Source organism: Amblyraja radiata, chromosome 4 (assembly GCF_010909765.2).
Source record: "Amblyraja radiata isolate CabotCenter1 chromosome 4, sAmbRad1.1.pri, whole genome shotgun sequence".
Classification (NCBI taxonomy): Eukaryota; Metazoa; Chordata; class Chondrichthyes; order Rajiformes; family Rajidae; genus Amblyraja; species Amblyraja radiata.
This window is the reverse complement of record NC_045959.1, coordinates 29,345,527-29,363,621: the sequence shown is the minus strand read 5'-3', so window position 1 is coordinate 29,363,621 and position 18,095 is coordinate 29,345,527. Positions and strand designations below refer to the sequence as shown.

At 42.8% G+C, this 18,095-nt stretch overlaps 1 protein-coding gene across 6 annotated transcripts in view; it reads left to right on the top strand.

The window, feature by feature from the left end:
- Positions 1–442: 442 nt before the first annotated feature.
- Positions 443–18,095, top strand: part of stard3nl (STARD3 N-terminal like) — a 33,022-nt gene continuing 15,369 nt past the window's right edge. For 4 of the 6 annotated variants that reach the window (XR_004411666.1, XR_004411665.1, XM_033019164.1 and 1 more), the window contains exons 1-5: positions 681–945; positions 15,020–15,030; positions 15,175–15,455; positions 17,564–17,641; positions 17,735–17,812. Coding sequence is in view for 4 of the 6 variants with exons in the window: in XM_033019164.1 (XP_032875055.1) it covers positions 15,231–15,455; positions 17,564–17,641; positions 17,735–17,812 (381 nt within the window). In the remaining 2 variants the exon portion in view is untranslated. Of the gene's footprint in view, positions 576–680; positions 946–15,019; positions 15,031–15,174; positions 15,456–17,563; positions 17,642–17,734; positions 17,813–18,095 lie in introns of those variants that run through there. The other 2 variants (XM_033019161.1, XM_033019163.1) reach the window with 2 other exon arrangements.

Genomic DNA, 18,095 nt, shown 5'->3' with positions numbered 1-18,095 from the left:
GGAAGGTCATCAACTCGGTGAAAGACGCTCTTTAGTCTGCCCGAGCGTTGTTGACCACCCAGCGGAGCGAGATGTCCATCAGGGAATGTTGCCGACTGGCCCGCTGCAGACTGCAGGAGTACGTGCTGAGGGACGCACTGAAGCCTGGTGCAGCCAACGCCAAGGATCGGTGGGGGAGGACCACAGTCTAGGGTCCTTCCGCTGCTGGACATGGGGGCAGGGTGTGGTGGAGACTCCCCTGAAAATAAGGGAAGGGATTCCACTCCAGTAGGCCACATGAGTGTGTGGGGTCAAATTGTGATTTGGGGAAACTGCCTCCCAGAATGTCGGATGGGGTTTTGTATGGATCATGTATTGTATATATTTATTTCTCGAATAAAGTCTATTTTGAAATTTAAAAAAATTAAAACAAATCTTTCTTCCCTTTGGTTTCTCTTCCCCCTCCATTCACTTCCGCCTTTAACGGGGGCGGCAACAGCTGGGATCACGGGACGTGCGGTCCTTCTGTAAACTCTTCCGCCGGGCAGCAGGGCCGCAACGCAACGCAACGCAACGCAGCGGCTTCAGGTGCGCAGGTAAAGGCCGCTCGGGCTCGGGGCTCTCGGGCAGGTTGTTGTCGGCCTCTTCCTCCTCCCTCCCTCCCTGGCTCGGTCCCAGACTTGCTGATGGAGCCGCTGGAGGCCCAGGCGCATCCTCCCTGGGCCTCGGGGCGGACAGTCTCCCCGAGCCGGCTCCCACCTTCACTTCTCCTCGGGGATGGTGGCTTCCTGACTGGGCCTTTGCTTCGTGTTTGCTTTATCCGGGCTGCAGATGCGACCAAAGATACTACAATACAAAGACACTCCCGCTCTAGTATATTTTGATGCGATGCCAGTCGTTTACCTGATGCAGGGGCGGAGCTTGGCCGCTGTTTACATTTCGCTCTTTTTGCCGATTTGCAAGAATTGACAGGTATTGGCGAAATCTCCCACTTCCTCGGAGCCCCCCTATTCCCAGCCTGAGATTTATCTGCACAATTGACATCCTCTCTTCATGCGCCTTTTGTTGTGAATTGATGCTACTCTTCTAGAACATTATCGGTGCACTTCTGACAGTTAGTTATAAACTAGAATTCATATTATAAATTGCGTTCTTGAGCAAAAGTTCCAGCTCTAGTAACTATCAGAATTTGAATCAGATTTTCCATGATTTACATTTGACACAAAGATAGGTTTAAACCGCTAATCGGCTCCATTGATTGGACTACTTGTTTCCATATCTGTCTCATCTCATCCTTCCTTGTCCATTTCTCTTATATATGTAGACAGTTGCCCAGGTTGGATATCCTTGTCTACATGTCGTGAACCTGAGGCTGTTTTGCTGACCATTTTAAAACAGATTTTGTTCACCGAGCAATACCTCATTTTAAAATTGCTTCTTTTTTCCTAATCCTTTTCTGGCCCTATAACTTTCCAAGCTCTCTATGCTCCTGTTATTGACTGTTCTGAAGCTTGCTTGTTAGAGATACAAATGTGTATCAGCTGCCAAGATCTATAAATTTATTTCTCATTTTGATAGGTATATGGACGGGAAAGGAATGGAGGGTTATGGTCTGAGTGTAGGTAGATAGGACTAGGGGAGAATAAGTGTTCGGCACGGACTAGAAGGGCCGAGTTGGCCTGTTTCCGCTGTAATTGTTATATGGTTATTTTGGTAACATTTTGGTTAAATTGCATTTGTAGTATTGTGTGCAGTTCTGATTGTCCCCATTACAGCAATAATGTGTAGGCTTTGGAGAGGGCGCAGAAAAGGTTTACCTGGATACTGCCTGGATTATAAATTATTAGCTATATGGTGAGGTTGGACAAATTGAACCTATTTTCTCTGGAGCATTGGAGGGTGAGGGGAGCCCACGTATAAGTTTATAAAATTTTGAACGCATAGATAGGATAGACATTTGGGGCTTTTTTCACAGGGTGAAAATATCAAAAAAGTGAAGTCCTAGCTTTACAGTCAGTGGAGTAAAGTTTAAAAGAGATTGTTGGGGATAGGTTTTTACACAGAGTGGTGAGTTGTGAGTAACTGGAATGAGCCAGGGTGGAAGCAGAAACTATAGTGGTGTATAAGTAGTTTTTAGGTAGGCCCGTGTGGATGCTGGGATATGGATCGCATACAAGCAGAGGAGTTTAACTTGGCATCATGTTTGGCAAAGACATTATGGGCTGAAGGGCCTTGTGCTGTATTGTTCTATGTTCGAATTAGTTTTTCTACCTCTTAAGATGCATCTTTAATCCTACTTCTTCAAACACCCCTTTGAGCAACAGTGACCATATATGGTGGAATTCTACATTAGGATAGAGAGTGACATAGTTAATTCGGAGTCTAGGGTCCTGAACTTGAATATAGGAGACTTTGAAGGTATGAGACGGGAATTGACTTGGATAGACTGGCAAACTATACTTAAAGGGTTATATTTCCACCGGGTGGCGCTTCGATGGCAGCCTCGCCTACGGTCTGTCTTTTAAAACACACTATTTTTAGTGTGTTTTAAAAGTATGTGTTAATGTTCTCTGGTTTGTTTTATGTGGGGGGTGGGCGTGGTGGGTGGGGTCAATCTGTTACCTTGCTTTAGATGCGATTGTTTTCTGGATCGTATCTCTGGTCACTCTTTGCCCTAACATCGTGGAGCTGGAGGCCTTGCTCGGGACTGACATTGAGCCCCACCGTGGGGATGTGGATTTTGCATTGGAGCCGATCCCTTGCCTGAGATCGATGCTCCAACCATGGCCTGCGGATATCAACATCGAGGAGCTCGCAGTCTTGGGTAGAGATCGATGTCGGGAAGTTCCGTAAGCCGCACAACGTTTGACTAGCCCCGACCCGGGGTAGATCGCCCAGCGCGAAGGGAACTGAGATTCCCTCCCCCGAAGCAGGAGCTTGATCGCCCTGAAGAGGAAGGCCCGCCGCCGGCTATGGGAGTAACATCGTCGCGTCAACAGAAGAGGCATATAAATTGGCCAGAAGAAGCGGCAAACCAGGGGACTGGGAGAAATTTAGAACTCGACAGAGGACAAAGGGGTTAATTAAAAGGGGGTAGGGTATTGACATGGACGGAGAACTGGTTGGCAGACAGGAAGCAAAGAGTTGGAATTAACGGGTCCTTTTCAGAATGGCAGGCAGTGACTAGTGAGGTGCCGCAAGGCTCGGTGCTGTTTGTTTGCAATATATATTAACGATTTAGATGAGGGAATTAAATGTAACATCTCTAAGTTTGCGAATGACACAAAGCTGGGTGGCTGTGTGAGCTGCAAGGAGGATGCTACGAGGCTGCAGGGTGACTTGGATAGGTTGGGTGAGTGGGCAGAAACATGGCCGATGCAGTACAATGTGGATAAATGTGACGTTATCCACTTTGGTGGCAAGAATAGGAAGGCAGTTTATTATCGGAATGGTGTCAGATTAGGAGACGGGGAGGTGCAACGAGACCTGGGTGTGCTTGTACATCAGTCACTGAAAGTAAGCATGCAGTTACAGCAGGCAGTGAAGAAAGCTAATGGCATGTTGGCCTTCATTGCGAGAGGATTTGTGTTTAGGAGCAAGGAGGTCCTACTGCAGTTGTACAGGGCCCTGGTGAGACCACACCTGGAGTATTGTGTGCAATTTTGGTCTCCTAATTTGAGGAAGGACATTATTGCTATTGAGGGAGTACAGCGTGGGTTCACCAGGTTAATTCCCAGGATGGCGGGACTGACATATGATGAAAGAATGGGTTGACAGGGATTGTATTTGCTGGAATTTAGAAGGATGCGAGGGGATCTTATATAAAATCCTTAGAGGATTGGACAGGAAAAATGTTCCCGATGTTGGGGTCAGTGCAGGGGTCACAGTTTATGAATAAGGGGTAGGCCATTTAGGACTGAGATGAGGGTAAACCTTTTTTACCTAGAGAGTTGTGAATCTGTGGAATTCTCTGCCACAGAAGGCAGTGGAGGCCAATTCAAGAGAGAATTAAATTTAGCTCTTAGGGCTAAGGTAGTCAAGGTATATGGGGGAAAAGCCGGTACAGTGTACTGATTTTGGATGATCAACCATGATCATATTGAATGGCGGTGCTGGCTCGAAGGGCCGAATGGCCTACGCCTGCACCTATTTTCTATGTATCAAATTTTAATGTTTGAGTGAAGTGATCTGGGATATGTTTCTACACTTTATAAATATAAATTATTGTTGTGTTCGTTCACATTGTCTCGGCATACTCTTGCACAGCCTTTATCACTCAATTTGTGCTGGGGCGTTCTGAACCCAATGCAGAAAGTTAATTTACCTACGCAAAAATACCCTCTCCACATTCAGCCCTTGGTATCATGTGTTTGGATCAAGTCATAGAGTCATCGAGTGATACAGTGTGGAAACAGGCCCTTCAGCCCAACTCGCCAACAATGTGCTAGCTACACTAGTCCTACTTGCCTGCGTTGGTCCATATCCCTCCAGACTTGGCTTATCCATGTACCTGTCTAACTGTTTATCAAACGATGGGATGGTCCCAGCCCCAACTACCTCCTCTGGCTGCTTGTGCCATACACCCACCACCCTTTGTGTGAAAAAGTTACCCCTCGGATTCCCATTAAATCTTTTCCCCGTCACCTTGAACCTATGTCCTCTTGTCCTCGATTCCCTTTCTCTGGGCAAAAGACTCTACCTGATCTATTCCTCTCATGATTTTGTATACCTCTATAAGATCTCCCCTTATCCTTCTGCGCTCCATGGAATAGAGACCCAGCCTACACAATCTCTCCCTATAGCTCACCTCCTCTAGTCCTGGCAACATCCTTGTAAATCTTTTCTGAACCCTTTCAAGCTTGACAATATCTTTCCAATAACATGGTGCCAGAACTGAGCACAATATTCTAAATGCGGTCTCACCAACGTCTTATACAACTGCAACATGATTGCCCAATTTCTATACTCAATACCCTGACTAATGAAGGCCAAAGTACCAAAAGCCTTTTTGACCACCTTATCTTCCTGCGACTCTACCTGCAAGAAACCATACACCTGTACTCCTGGATCCCTCTGCTCTATAACACTACCCAGAGGCACACCATATATTGCGTAGGTCCTGTCCTTGTTCGATGTCCCAAAATACACTTTTCTGTATTAAATTCCATCGATCATTCCTCCGCCAACCTGGCCAATCGATCCAGATCCTGCTGCAATCTTTCCCAACTATCTTCACTATCTGCAAAACCACTATCTTTTGTATCATCAGCAAACTCGCTAATCTTGCCCTGTATGTTCTCATCCAAACCATTGATGTAGATGACAAACAGTATCGGGCACAACACCGAACCCTGAGGCACACCACTAGTCACAGGCCTCTAGTCCGAGAAGCTACCTTCCACCATCACCCTCTGCTTCCTTCCATGGAGCCAATTTGCTTTCCATTCAGCTATCTCTCCTTGGATCCCATACGATCTAACCTTCCAGAGCAGCCCACCATGCGGAATCTTGTCGAACGCCTTACTGAAGTCCATGTACACAACATCTACAGCTCTGCCCTCATCAACCATTTTAGTCACGTCTTTTAAAAAAATCAGATTTATGAGACATGACCTTCCAAGTACAAAACCATGCTGACTATCCCTAATCAGCCCTTGTTCATCCAAATGCCCGTATAACCTATCCCTCAGAATACTCTCCAGTAACTTACCAACTACAGATGTTAAGCTCACCAGCCTATTCTTCCTTTGGTCACAATGCCTCCATCAGTACTATGCAAGCCATCACCACAGCCCAACTTGTAGCTGGGTTAGACTCGTATAAACTAACTGGTAAAATAAATATTTGTGATGTCAGGAGGACTTTCTGTTTATTTGTTACGTTTGATCAACTATTTGTTGGTTTGTTGTGGATAATCGAATTGAAGGTAAGTATGAAACCTTTTATTGATTTGCATTCTGATGAACAGGTTTTAATAATTCAGTTGTTTATTGAAATGACCTTGTGGATTTAATTTTTACGGTAGACAAAAATGCTGGAGAAACTCAGCGGGTGAGGCAGCAACTATGGAGCAAAGGAAATAGGCGACGTTTCGGGTCGAGACCCTTCTTTAATTGATGGGTTAAGTAATAGCTGGGAGAAGGAGTCGGTGGGAGGCTTGACTTGTGGCGAAAGCATAGAGGGCAGGATCTCGCCAAAAATGGATGGAGAGTAGTTGTACACAAGCTTTCCTTGGGAACAGATCAAGGCCTGCAGTTTGTGGTTATGTTTTCTGCCTTTGTCAAGAATATTCATTTTATATTTTAGATGTCACCAATGATTTGGTCAGAAAGTTTGTTATTGCAAAATCAAACTTAACAGTCGCGTCATTTTTTTTGTACTTATCTAATGACGGTGACTTTTTTGGGAAGTCACAGTAAACTATAGATAACTTCTGTATTTATAAGCTTTGTACTGATATTTCTACCCGTTCCCTTTTCTATCTTGGTTCCGCACCATTAGCATCCTTGCTCTTTGTCGAGAAAGATTTGTAAACCAAATTATATGTAAATTCTTCTGCTGGTCTGTGATTGAAGACTTTTGCAGTTTTATCTCTTTTTCTCCTGACAGTAAATTCTGTTTTCCCTATGATCTTTAGCCAGCAACTTTATTTCAGTAGTTAGTTGACCAGAATTGTACAACATGATTTTTGTGGATCTGATTTATTTTCTTTTGTAATATTCAGGGAACCTTTCCTTTTAATTTTGCAGTTGAGCCAATCTCCTACTTTCATTTTTTTGAACTGGGTGACACGGTGACGCAGTGGTAGACTTGCTGCCTGACGGCGCCAGAGACCCAAGTTCAATCCTGACTATGGGTGCTATCTGTACAGTTTGTATGTTCTTCCTGTGACTGTGAGTTTTCCCCATGTGTTGCGGTTACCTCCCACAGTCGAAAGATGTTTTTTGAATAGATAACCAAAAAGGTTGATGAGGGCATTGCTGTAGACATTGGTTATATGGACGTCAGCATAGCCTTTGATAAGGTTCTGCATAGTAGCTGCTATGGAGATCTAGCAAACTGGATACAGAATTGGCTTCCTGGAAGGGAGGCAACGACGGTTGTGAAAGGCTGTTTTTCGGACTGGAGGCCTGTGACGAGTGCCTTAGGGATTAGGATGAGAATGTACAAGGCAAGATTTAGTAAGTTTACAGCTGACATTAAAGTGAGTGTTATCATAGATAATGCAGAAGGTTATCAAAAATTACAGCAGGCTCTTCATCATCTCACCAAGAGGGCTGCGGAATGGCTTATGGGGCTTAATGCAGATAAGTGAGATGTATTGCATTTGAATGAGATGGGCAATATTTAATATGAACCTGAGGAGCAACTTTTTCAATCAGAGGGTGGTGGGTATATGGACACCCACCGTCTGAATGGAAAAAGTTGCCCTTCAGTTTCATGCAGTTGAGGCAAGTTCTATAACAGTATGTAAAACACACTTGGACTTTTGTATCATCAGCAAACTTGCTAATCTTGCCCTGTATGTTCTCATCCAAATAATTGATGTTGATGACAAACAATAACGGGCCCAGCACCAACCCTGAGGCACACCACTAGTCACAGGCCTCCAGCCCGAGAAGCAACCTTCCACCATCACCCTCTGATTCCTTCCATGGAGCCAATATGCTATCCATTCAGCTATCTCTCCTTGGATCCGATGCGATCTAAACTTCCAGTGAAGCTTTTGAATGTGATTCTTATAGCAGGAGACAATAACATTTAGCTAGCTTTCTTAATTACCATTCTTTCATATAACATATAACCATATAACAATTACAGCACGGAAACAGGCCATCTCGACCCCTCTAGTCCGTGCCGAACACATAATCTCCCCTAGTCCCATATACCTGCGCTCAGACCATAACCCTCCATTCCTTTCCCATCCATATAACTATCCAATTTATTTTTAAATGATAAAAACGAACCTGCCTCCACCACCTTCACTGGAAGCTCATTCCACACAGCTACCACTCTCTGAGTAAAGAAGTTCCCCCTCATGTTACCCCTAAACTTCAGTCCCTTAATTCTCAAGTCATGTCCCCTTGTTTGAATCTTCCCTACTCTCAGTGGGAAAAGCTTTTCCACGTCAACTCTGTCTATCCCTCTCATCATTTTAAAAACCTCTATCAAGTCCCCCCTTAACCTTCTGCGCTCCAAAGAATAAAGCCCTAACTTGTTCTAATGGATGGAGAGTAGTTGTACACAAGCTTTCCTTGGGAACAGATCAAGGCCTGCAGTTTGTGGTTATGTTTTCTGCCTTTGTCAAGAATATTCATTTTATATTTTAGATGTCACCAATGATTTGGTCAGAAAGTTTGTTATTGCAAAATCAAACTTAACAGTCGCGTCATTTTTTTTGTACTTATCTAATGACGGTGACTTTTTTGGGAAGTCACAGTAAACTATAGATAACTTCTGTATTTATAAGCTTTGTACTGATATTTCTACCCGTTCCCTTTTCTATCCTGGTTCCGCACCATTAGCATCCTTGCTCTTTGTCGAGAAAGATTTGTAAACCAAATTATATGTAAATTCTTCTGCTGGTCTGTGATTGAAGACTTTTGCAGTTTTATCTCTTTCCTACAATAACTTTTCATGTGGGAAGTTTTGGAATGTTTTCTGGAAATCTGTGTATAGTAGATCCACTTGCACCTCTTTATCCACAACATACGACTTCTTCAAAGGACTCCATTAACTGGTCAAACATAATTCACCTTTTCACAAACCATGATGATCCTGCCTGATTAATTTGAATTCTCCTTCGTGCCCTGCTACGGATGTTTAATAATAATTTCTAATATTTTCCTTATGACAGCTATTAACTTAACTGGTCTGTGGTTTCCTGGTTTGTCTTCCTCCTTGTTGTCGTTTTCCAATCTAATTGGTGTTGGTAATTTAGGGGGGAAATCCCCAGAGAAGATGGCAGTGCGCCACCTCCTTTAATCACTTCAGTCCTTCATATGAAAGTACTTTTGCAGTGCTGTTGTGTGGGAAGTTCCAGGATTTCAATAGTATGTATAATGATGATAAAAAATGGCAATATTTCCCCAGTGAGGACAATGTACAATTTGCAGGGGACCCTGCAGTGATACTATGCACCTGCTGCTTTTTTCCTGCTTGGTGGCTGACATGATGTTAAAGTAGACCTGTCTGCCTTGTATTTTATGGGTGGTGCTGAAAGGTCTTACTTGGGACTGTTACAAACCGCTACGGATAATATATTGGTTGAGTCAAGTTTATTGTCATACTAGACCAAGTGCAGAGCCGTTGGGTTTGCTCCTCCAATGCAAGATTCCACCACTCACCCGTTCACCCAACTCAAGCCGTTCCTCAAACGCGATATTGCACCACTCACGCATAGCCCCCAATTGCGCAAGCGCGGCTCATTTCTCCTCATCCCCCAGCACTCCCTCGTCCTCCTCTTCACCTTCCCTCTTCAATCCCTAGAGAGATAGGGGTGGGAGGGGGGGGTAGAGTGGGGGGGGGGGGGTAGAGTGGGAGGGGGGTTTAACGACAAATCAATGCTCTTAATATGGAGTATTGGTACTGTAGTTATTTAATGAGCAACATTCACAACTATACGTTGGATTTATCCAGGTTTTACTTCTAGAGTCGGTCATATACATCACGAATTTGGTCAGGAGATATTTCAGTTGAAATTTTAACATTAATTCTGAAGTTGGAATGATGGAAACAGCGTTTATCAATAGTTTTATTTAAAACTGGTGCGAACAACAGGGCTCTCACTTAACATTTTTTCCATGTTGCCAGCCGGGCAACCTAGGCAGCGTTTTAGGTTGCCAAATGACAGTTTAGGTGGTCATTTAAGATGGCTTGCATGACGCGTGCGATAATGTGCTCGGACGAAGTGTGTAGTTACCAGTCGGAATTATGCTCAATGAAGCATTCTCATATTATTTCTGCTTCAAATAAAGTCACAAACTAAACATATTCACCAATCAAGACATGATATATACCACAATGACATGCAGCAAAACTATAATACAGTATTTCAACTCTTTTTACACGTTGCAATGAATGCAATTTCTATTATTTCTTTCCACTTCCAAACAAAAATGTGGTTGGATTATTCAGCGTATGATCAACCTGTGTCAATAAATCCTGGACCTTGATAACATATATGTTAAACCATGCACACTACAGATTGATGCAAGCTTCTGTGAAGGACCGAAAATGATCATAACATGGCCATAGCATGGGTCATTATTGCTATTGGTACATAAATACTCTCACTTCCCACATAATTTATCCACAACAAAATATACAGGTTGCAAGGAAATTTCTAATGGCATTTTATGATAATAGCTGTTAAAACCGACTATACCCATCTGACAGGTTAAACATTACACTAACTGACAAGAGATGGTCAAAGGACATAACTGCAGCAAATGTTCATTTCGCAATATGTTTAAAGGTGTCGAAATGCCACATTACCGGACATTCATTTAAGACGCATGTGTTGTGAACAGCAATGAAGATGCCCAGTTTGTACAGGGCTCGAAATTAGCGGTTGCCTGGGTGCCAATGGCGAGGGAGAGGGGGGGGAGGAGAGAGGGGGAGGGGGAGGGGGGAAGGGGGGAGAGAGAGGGTGTGCTGAGGTGAGAGGAAGGGGAGAGGTGGGAAGTAGGGAGGGGGGGAGGGTGGAGGGAAGGGGGTAGGGTGTGTGGAGGGGAGGGGGGTTTAGTGAGGGACGGTGGGGGAGGGGATGGAGAAAAGGAGGAGAGAGAGAGGGGGGAGAGGAGAGGGGGAGGAGGAGAGGGGAGGAGGGGGGGGAGAGCGAGAGGGGGGGAGAGAGGGGGGCGAGGAGAGAGAGGGAGGGGGAGGAGAGAGGGGGAGGGGGGAGGGGAGAGGGGGGAGAGGAGAGGGGGGAGAGGAGAGGCGAGGGGGGGGGAGAGGAGAGGCGAGGGGGAGGAGAGGAGAGGAGGGGGAGAGGGGGGGAAGGAGAGGGGGCAAGAGAGAGGGGGGGAAGAGAGAGAGAGAGAGAAAGGGAGAGAGACGGGGCAGAGAGAGAAAGGGAGAGAGACAGGGGGGGAGAGAGAGAAAGAGAGAGGGATAGGGAGAGAGAGAAGTGGGGAGAGAGAGGAGGGGAGAGAGAAAGAGAGTGCCTTTTTACTTCAACGCAAACCCCCCAAACAACCATTTGCAGGCAGTGCTTTTTTATTTCAAACTAACCATATTTTCATTTTCAAACCACATTAAGGGTACTTACTCACAGGTGTGAAGAAATTTGTTCAGTGTCATTCAGAGCTCAGAGTGACAGAGACTAATTGACAGTGCTCCATCTTGATGAGAGACTGATTGAGGCACACCACTTCCTGGTTTTATAGTCCCTCCCCCTCTCTCCAGCAGGGGCAGCAGAGAGAATGGGGAATTTTGTAAAAACATTACTATCTCCATCATTTTTCATCGACGGGAAAAATCCTCGGCACACATGCGGCGGAGGGGGGTTCTGAGCAAGGTGGCCAAAAATGACGGCCGTAGGTGGCGGCGTTCTCTCGGAAATCGCAGCACAGAATGCCAAAAGTGGTCAAGAACAGAGATTTAGTAATATAGATTGCATTCATTGCAACATGTAAAAAGAGTTGAGATACTGTATTATAGTTTTGCTGCATGTCATTGTGGTATATATCATGTCTTGATTGGTGAATATGTTTAGTTTGACTTTATTTGAAGCAGAAATAATATGTGAATGAGCATTGAGCATAATTCCAACTTGTAACTGCGCACTTCGTCCGAGCACATTATCACACGCGTAAATGCAAGCCGTCTTAAATGACCACCTAAACCGTCATTTGGCAACCTAAAAAGCTGCCTAGGTTGCCCGGCTGGCAACAGGGAAAAAAAGTTAAGTGAGAGCCCTGGTTGGTTCACAAACCTGATAGTTGTAAGAAAGTGGCTATACCTGAACCTGATGGTGTGGGATCATATCAGTGAAAAGAGGGCAAGGGCCCTTTGTTGGGGATCCTTGATGATAGATTCTTGAGGCAGCACCTCGTATAGAGTTAGAGATAGAGATGGAGATGGAGATTTCAATGGAGATGAAAGCTGTTCCCATGATAGACGGGACTAAGTCTACTGCTCTCTGCAGCTTCTCGCGTTACTATACGTTGGAATTGCCGTACCAGGCCATGATGTCTTGCAACCTGTGAATATACTTTATACGGTAATATGTTTCAAAGTTTATTAGTGTATTCAGAAACATGTTAAATCTCTTCAAGCATAAGAAAATAGAGGATAGACACATAAAGCTGGAGTAACTCAGTAGGCGCTGGTGTGCCTTTTTCATAATGACATCTGTGTGCTGGACCCAAGGCCAGTCATGTTGAGGGAGAAGTTATTGTGAAACCTCTCAACCACATGTCTTATCTCTCTCCTTTATGCTGACACACCATCACCAGCGATGCAACCAACAACAGTGGTGTTGTCAGAAAGGACAACAAATTAGTTAAGTAAGTTGCATCTAGTACAAAGAAGCAATGCTTAACAGAGTCACTGTTCCTCAGAACCTCAGTGACTTCCTCTTTGAGAGGCTGTAGCAAGGTCATTTCTTGTTGTGTTCACTTGTTTGCAGCTTCTTTTCTTCTAGACTGCCTGCTGACCTCTTAGACCCTGTTATTTTGTTTGCTTTGATCTGAAATAAGTCTCCCAGACTATCTCTTTGCTCCATAGACATCATTTTTTTGTTTATCAGTCCTGTTCTTGTACCTAACTTTGATGTGATAATCTTATCAGACTTTGCCACAAATGTCCTTGCTCTAATTCTCCCATTATTCCATCAATTCTTGTTTATTTATTATAGTTATATATAGTTAAGTTATTTTTGGTTCTATCCATTGTTGGTACATTCCTTGCAGATTTAATGAATAATTTAAACTTAAAAGAAAAACTTAAATTAAGTACCATTTTCCCAAGTGCAGATCATTAATATATATTAAGAAAAGTGGTCTTGGTATTGACTCTCGGGAAACCTTCCCATAAATATCCCATAGTCCAAAAACAAAGTTTAAAAACTCAATTTCTTAATCAATATTGTACCCATGCTACTGCATCCCTTTTAATTCCATGGGTTTCAAGTTTGACAAATCCATTATTAATGTATAATCAATAAACCTTGTGGCTGAAATGTATCATTGCTGAAACCATTCTAGTAGATATTCGTATTGATTTATTATCGTCACTTATACAGAGATGTATTGAGTGCTATCCAGTCAAGTTGTATTGTATGTGAGTATAATCAAGCCGTACACAGACACAATGTGTAGCGCAAAGAGAAAAAGAACTAGAGTGCAGAATATCGTGTTACAGATACGCAGGAAAGTGCAGATTAAAAATAGTGCAAAAAGAAGTAGTTTGGGACTACACCCTTAGTTTATGAGATGTCCATTCAGTAGACTGATAACAACGAGGAAGTAGCTGCTCCTGAATCTGGTGGTTTGTGTTTTGCTCTTCACTCTTTATGGCTTTCATGCCTTTCACCACCCTTTAGTGATAAAAAATGGGAAGCAAAAATCTATTTATGACCTAAGTGGCATTTTATTCAGTTTCAACATTACTTCCCTTTTTTTGTACTCAAGGTCATGTGATAGGAGCAGAATTGGGTCATTCGGCTCATCAAGTCAATTCTGCAAAAAGGACAACAATATATTTTCAAGACACAATTACGTGTAACTTTAAGGAGAAACTGCAGGTGGTGGTGTTCCCATGCCCATGGTCCCCTCGTCCTTCTGATGTGCTATTGGAGCGGCCTGAAATTTTGAAGGCGGCACATGGTGCTGCATCAACGATAGTTGAATTGAGTGGTTAGTATCTCAGTTGGGATGCTAATCAAGCAGGCTATTTTTTTCCGAATAGTGTGCTGTTTGTGTTGTTGCAGCTACATTCATGTAGGTGAGTGGAGAGCATTCTGTCATATCGCTGAGTTTTACTTGCATAGCGGGTGGAAAGCCTTGAGTGTTGGGAGGTGAGTCACTCGCTACAGGATACCCAGCTTCTGACCTGCTGTGATAACCACAGTACTTATGTGACTAATGACACAGGTGGAGAGGAAAGAGCTGATCTGTGAGCAACAGCTCATACAATACATTGCTGATCTTCTTTACCTGCACTACATCCGTTTCACCCATCACCTCTGAGCTTGCTGACTGACAGTTCTGGTTCTGGTTCTGGTTGATTACTGCGCAAACACCTCATCAGTGGTTATCTCGCGCAGGTCGGAGTGAGTAGAGTAGTGATTACATTTTGAAGTGGGCCTTTTTGGTAAGCAATGCTGCAATTATAAGATCCTCATTCTGGTTTTGCATGTTCCTCCATGGCCAAGTTCTATAATCCACAGTGCTCTCTGATCCTTGAAATCTTTGTATTCCTCTATTTCTGGACATTGGGTCTTGATTATGATCACTCCATCATCTGTGACCAAGTCTTCAGCTATTAAAGATAGACGCAACATGCTGGAGTAACTCTGGGTCAGACAGCTTGAAGTTAGGAAATCAGTAGGCTGGGTTGTAAGCTGCCCAAGTGAAATATGAGGTGCTGTTGCTCCAATTTGTGTGTGACTCTGACAGTGGAGGAGACTCATGGCAGAAAAGTTGGTATGGGAGTGGGAAGGAGAGTTGAAATGTTTGGCAACTGGGAGATAGTTACACTCAGATTGTTTCTCTACTTCCTTCTTTTGCTGCTTATCGTGCCTATCATGCTTATCATGTTTTTGGCTGATCAGTTACTATTTTCTGGTGTGTTTTTGTCAAATGCTGTTAATTTTCTTGGGAAGTGCATGTTACTATATTCTGTTGTGCTGCAGCAAGCAAGAATGTTATTGTCCCATCTGGGACACATGACAATAAACTCTCTTGACTTGAAGTGCCTGGAGTGGTGTTCTATTTTAAAGTTGCTCTCCAGCATAATTATTATCAAGCTTATAATTGTAAACGTGTACTGTTCTCTGTGGACACATTATTTACTGGGATAAATGCCAGGGGGAGAAAGAAGAGAACAGTTTATTTCTCTTTTACTATATGATAATTTGTAGTTGCTTATTTCCACCAATAAGTTGTTAACTTTTATATTTATTCAAGTCTAGTTAGTTTTATTACATTGTTTTAACTCTGCACTCCTGAGCTCTTACCTTTATGTTCTTTCGCAGCTTGTGGTGATGCTGAATCTGTTAATGATTGGCGCCAGGCCCTTGCAGGATGAGCAGATTGCCGACTGGCCAGGAAAATGCTGGAGTCAATTCCTTTGGTCACAGTGCCTCCATCAGTACTATGCAATCCATCACCGCAGCCCAAGTTGCAGCTAGGTTAGACTCGTATAAACCAATTGGTAAAAGAAATATTTCTGATGTCAGGAGGACTTTCTGTTTATTTGTTACATTTGATCTACTATTTGTTGGTTTGTTGTGGATAATCGAATTGAATGTAAGTACTAAACTTTTTATTGATTTGCATTCTGATGAACAGGTTTTAATAATTCTGTTGTTTATTGAAATGACCTTGTGGATTTAATTGTGGGGTTAAGTAACAGCTGGGAGAAGGAGTCAGTGGGAGGGTTGGCTTGTGGCGAAAGCATAGAGGGCAGGATCTCACCAAAAATGGATGGAGAGTAGTTGTACACAAGCTTTCCTTCGGAACAGATGGGATCAAGGCCTACAGTTTATGGTTATGTCTTCTGCCTTTGTCAGGAATATTCATTTTATATTTTAGATGTCAGCTATGATTTGGTCAGAAAGTTTGTTATTGCAAAATCAGATATAACAATAGGGTCATGTTTTTATTCATCTAATGATGGTAACTTTGTTGGGAAGTCACAGTAAACTATAGATAACTTCTGTATTTATAAGCTTTGTGTTGATATTTCTACCCCTGTTCCCTTTTCTATCCTGGTTCTGCACCATTAGCATCCTTGCTCTTTGTTGAGAAAGAGTTGTAAACCAAATTATGTGTAAATTCTTCTGCTGGTCTGTGACTGAAGACTTTTGCAGTTTTATCTCTTTTTCTCCTGACAGTAAATTCTGTTTTCCCTATGGTCTTCAGCCAGCAACTTTATTTCAGTAGTTAGTTGCCCAGAATTGCACAACATGATTTTTTTGTGGATCTGATTTATTTTCTTTTGTAATATTCCGGGAACCTTTGCTTTCAATTTTGCAGTTGAGCCGATTTCCTACTTTCATTTTTTTGTACTGGTTGGCACAGTGACGCAGTGGTAGACTTGCTGCCTAACGACGCCAGAGACCCAAGTTCAATCCTATGACTGTGTGAGTTTTCCCTGTGGTGCGAAACTATATGGGGGGGGGGGGGGGACCGCCAAAAGCCAATCACAAATAAAAATCATATAATACATTTATTGACAGTTCCCTAACCCAATCACAAAGTACCCCATTACATTATTTCCATAGAAGACAGTTCACCAAATTAAGAAACATTTCCCCAGGTAGTATAAACAATTTGAACAAGGCTCCATACGTTGACCAATCATAAGATAACAGCACAAACACTCTGCAACATAATTAACAATACTTTACAACACCCCAATCTATAACCAAACTTGAAGCAACCCTGCCCAGCTCTTTCTGCAAAACCCTCATACATATTAACAATAGGGAGAACATCTGAACATCACCTTGTACTTACTTCCTCCCAGGGTCCAGACACCCTGGAGCCATGACTTATGGCCCTGCAGCTTTTCACAGAAGGAGAACAAGCAGGCTTTGCAAATGCAGAGATCCTCCATTTTGTGACATATTTATTTGGCCAATATTATCAATGAGGTCCATGGAGATCTAGCAAACTGGATACAGAATTGGCTTAATGGAAGGAAGGCAACGGTGGCAGTAAAAGGCTGTTTTTCGGACTAGAGACCTGTGACGAGCATGGATGAGAATGTACAAAGCAAGATTTAGTAGGTGGTATCGTAGATAATGCAGAAGGTTATCAAAAATTATAGCAGGCTCTTTATCATCTCACCAAGAGGGCTGCGGAATGGCTTATGGGGCTTAATGCAAATAAGTGAGATGTATTACATTTGGACGCGATGGGCAATATTTAATATGAACTTGAGGGGCAACTTTTTCAATCAGAGGGTGGTGGGTATATGGACAACCACCCTCTGATTGAAAAAGTAGCCCTTCAGGTTCAGCAGTTGAGACAAGTTCTATAACAGCATTTAAAACACACTTGGACAGGTATGGATAGGAAAGGTTTAGAGAGATATGGGCCAAACACAGACAATGGGACTAGCTTAGATGGAGCATCGTGATCAGCATGGACGACTTGGGCTGAAGGGCCTGTTTTCTTGCTGTGAATCACGGCACTGTTTAGAATTCCACAAACAGAACACATTAATTTTGTTGAAATAATTATTAATAAAGTGGTGTCACTTTGAGTGGTAAAAATTGTTGTGTATTTGATCCACATTTTAAATTTAAAAATAGTTACCAAACATTTCTAGATGTAACATTATTTCACTCAGTTTCAAGAACAACTGTTGACAAAGTGATTCTACTTATCTTTCTTTTTATGTTTTCTAGGTAGATGGAGGCATAATTCATAGTTTAAAGAATGAAGTTATTAATTATGATTTCAAACACTCTTACTTCGATATATTTGTGAGTAAATATTCTCATTTCCCTTGAAGAACTTGCTAAATGCTACATTCTAAATCTGGTGTGAGTTTTATCTATCTCTCTTTGTTTTTGCAGTTACTGGCAGTATTTCGATTCTTTATGCTAATTTTTGCATACGCACTGTGTAGGTTACGCCATTGGTGGGTGATCGCGGTGAGTGACTCTTCTCGGCTGTTATGATAGGAAATTGACATCTATTAAATGTAGCCCAGAAACACGACTCTTTTCAAATCAGGCAAAAATTAGAAAAATATTGTACACGTCTGATTTTTAGGTTATGGCACTATCTTGCAGGGGAAAGAATCAAGGTCTTAGTGCTAATTGTCCACATTGACAACTGTCCAAAAGGATATATTCTCTACAATCACCTGAACAATAAACTTGCCTTTTGCCTGGTTCCAAAGGCAAGTCTAATACAAGGTGATTATAGACATTG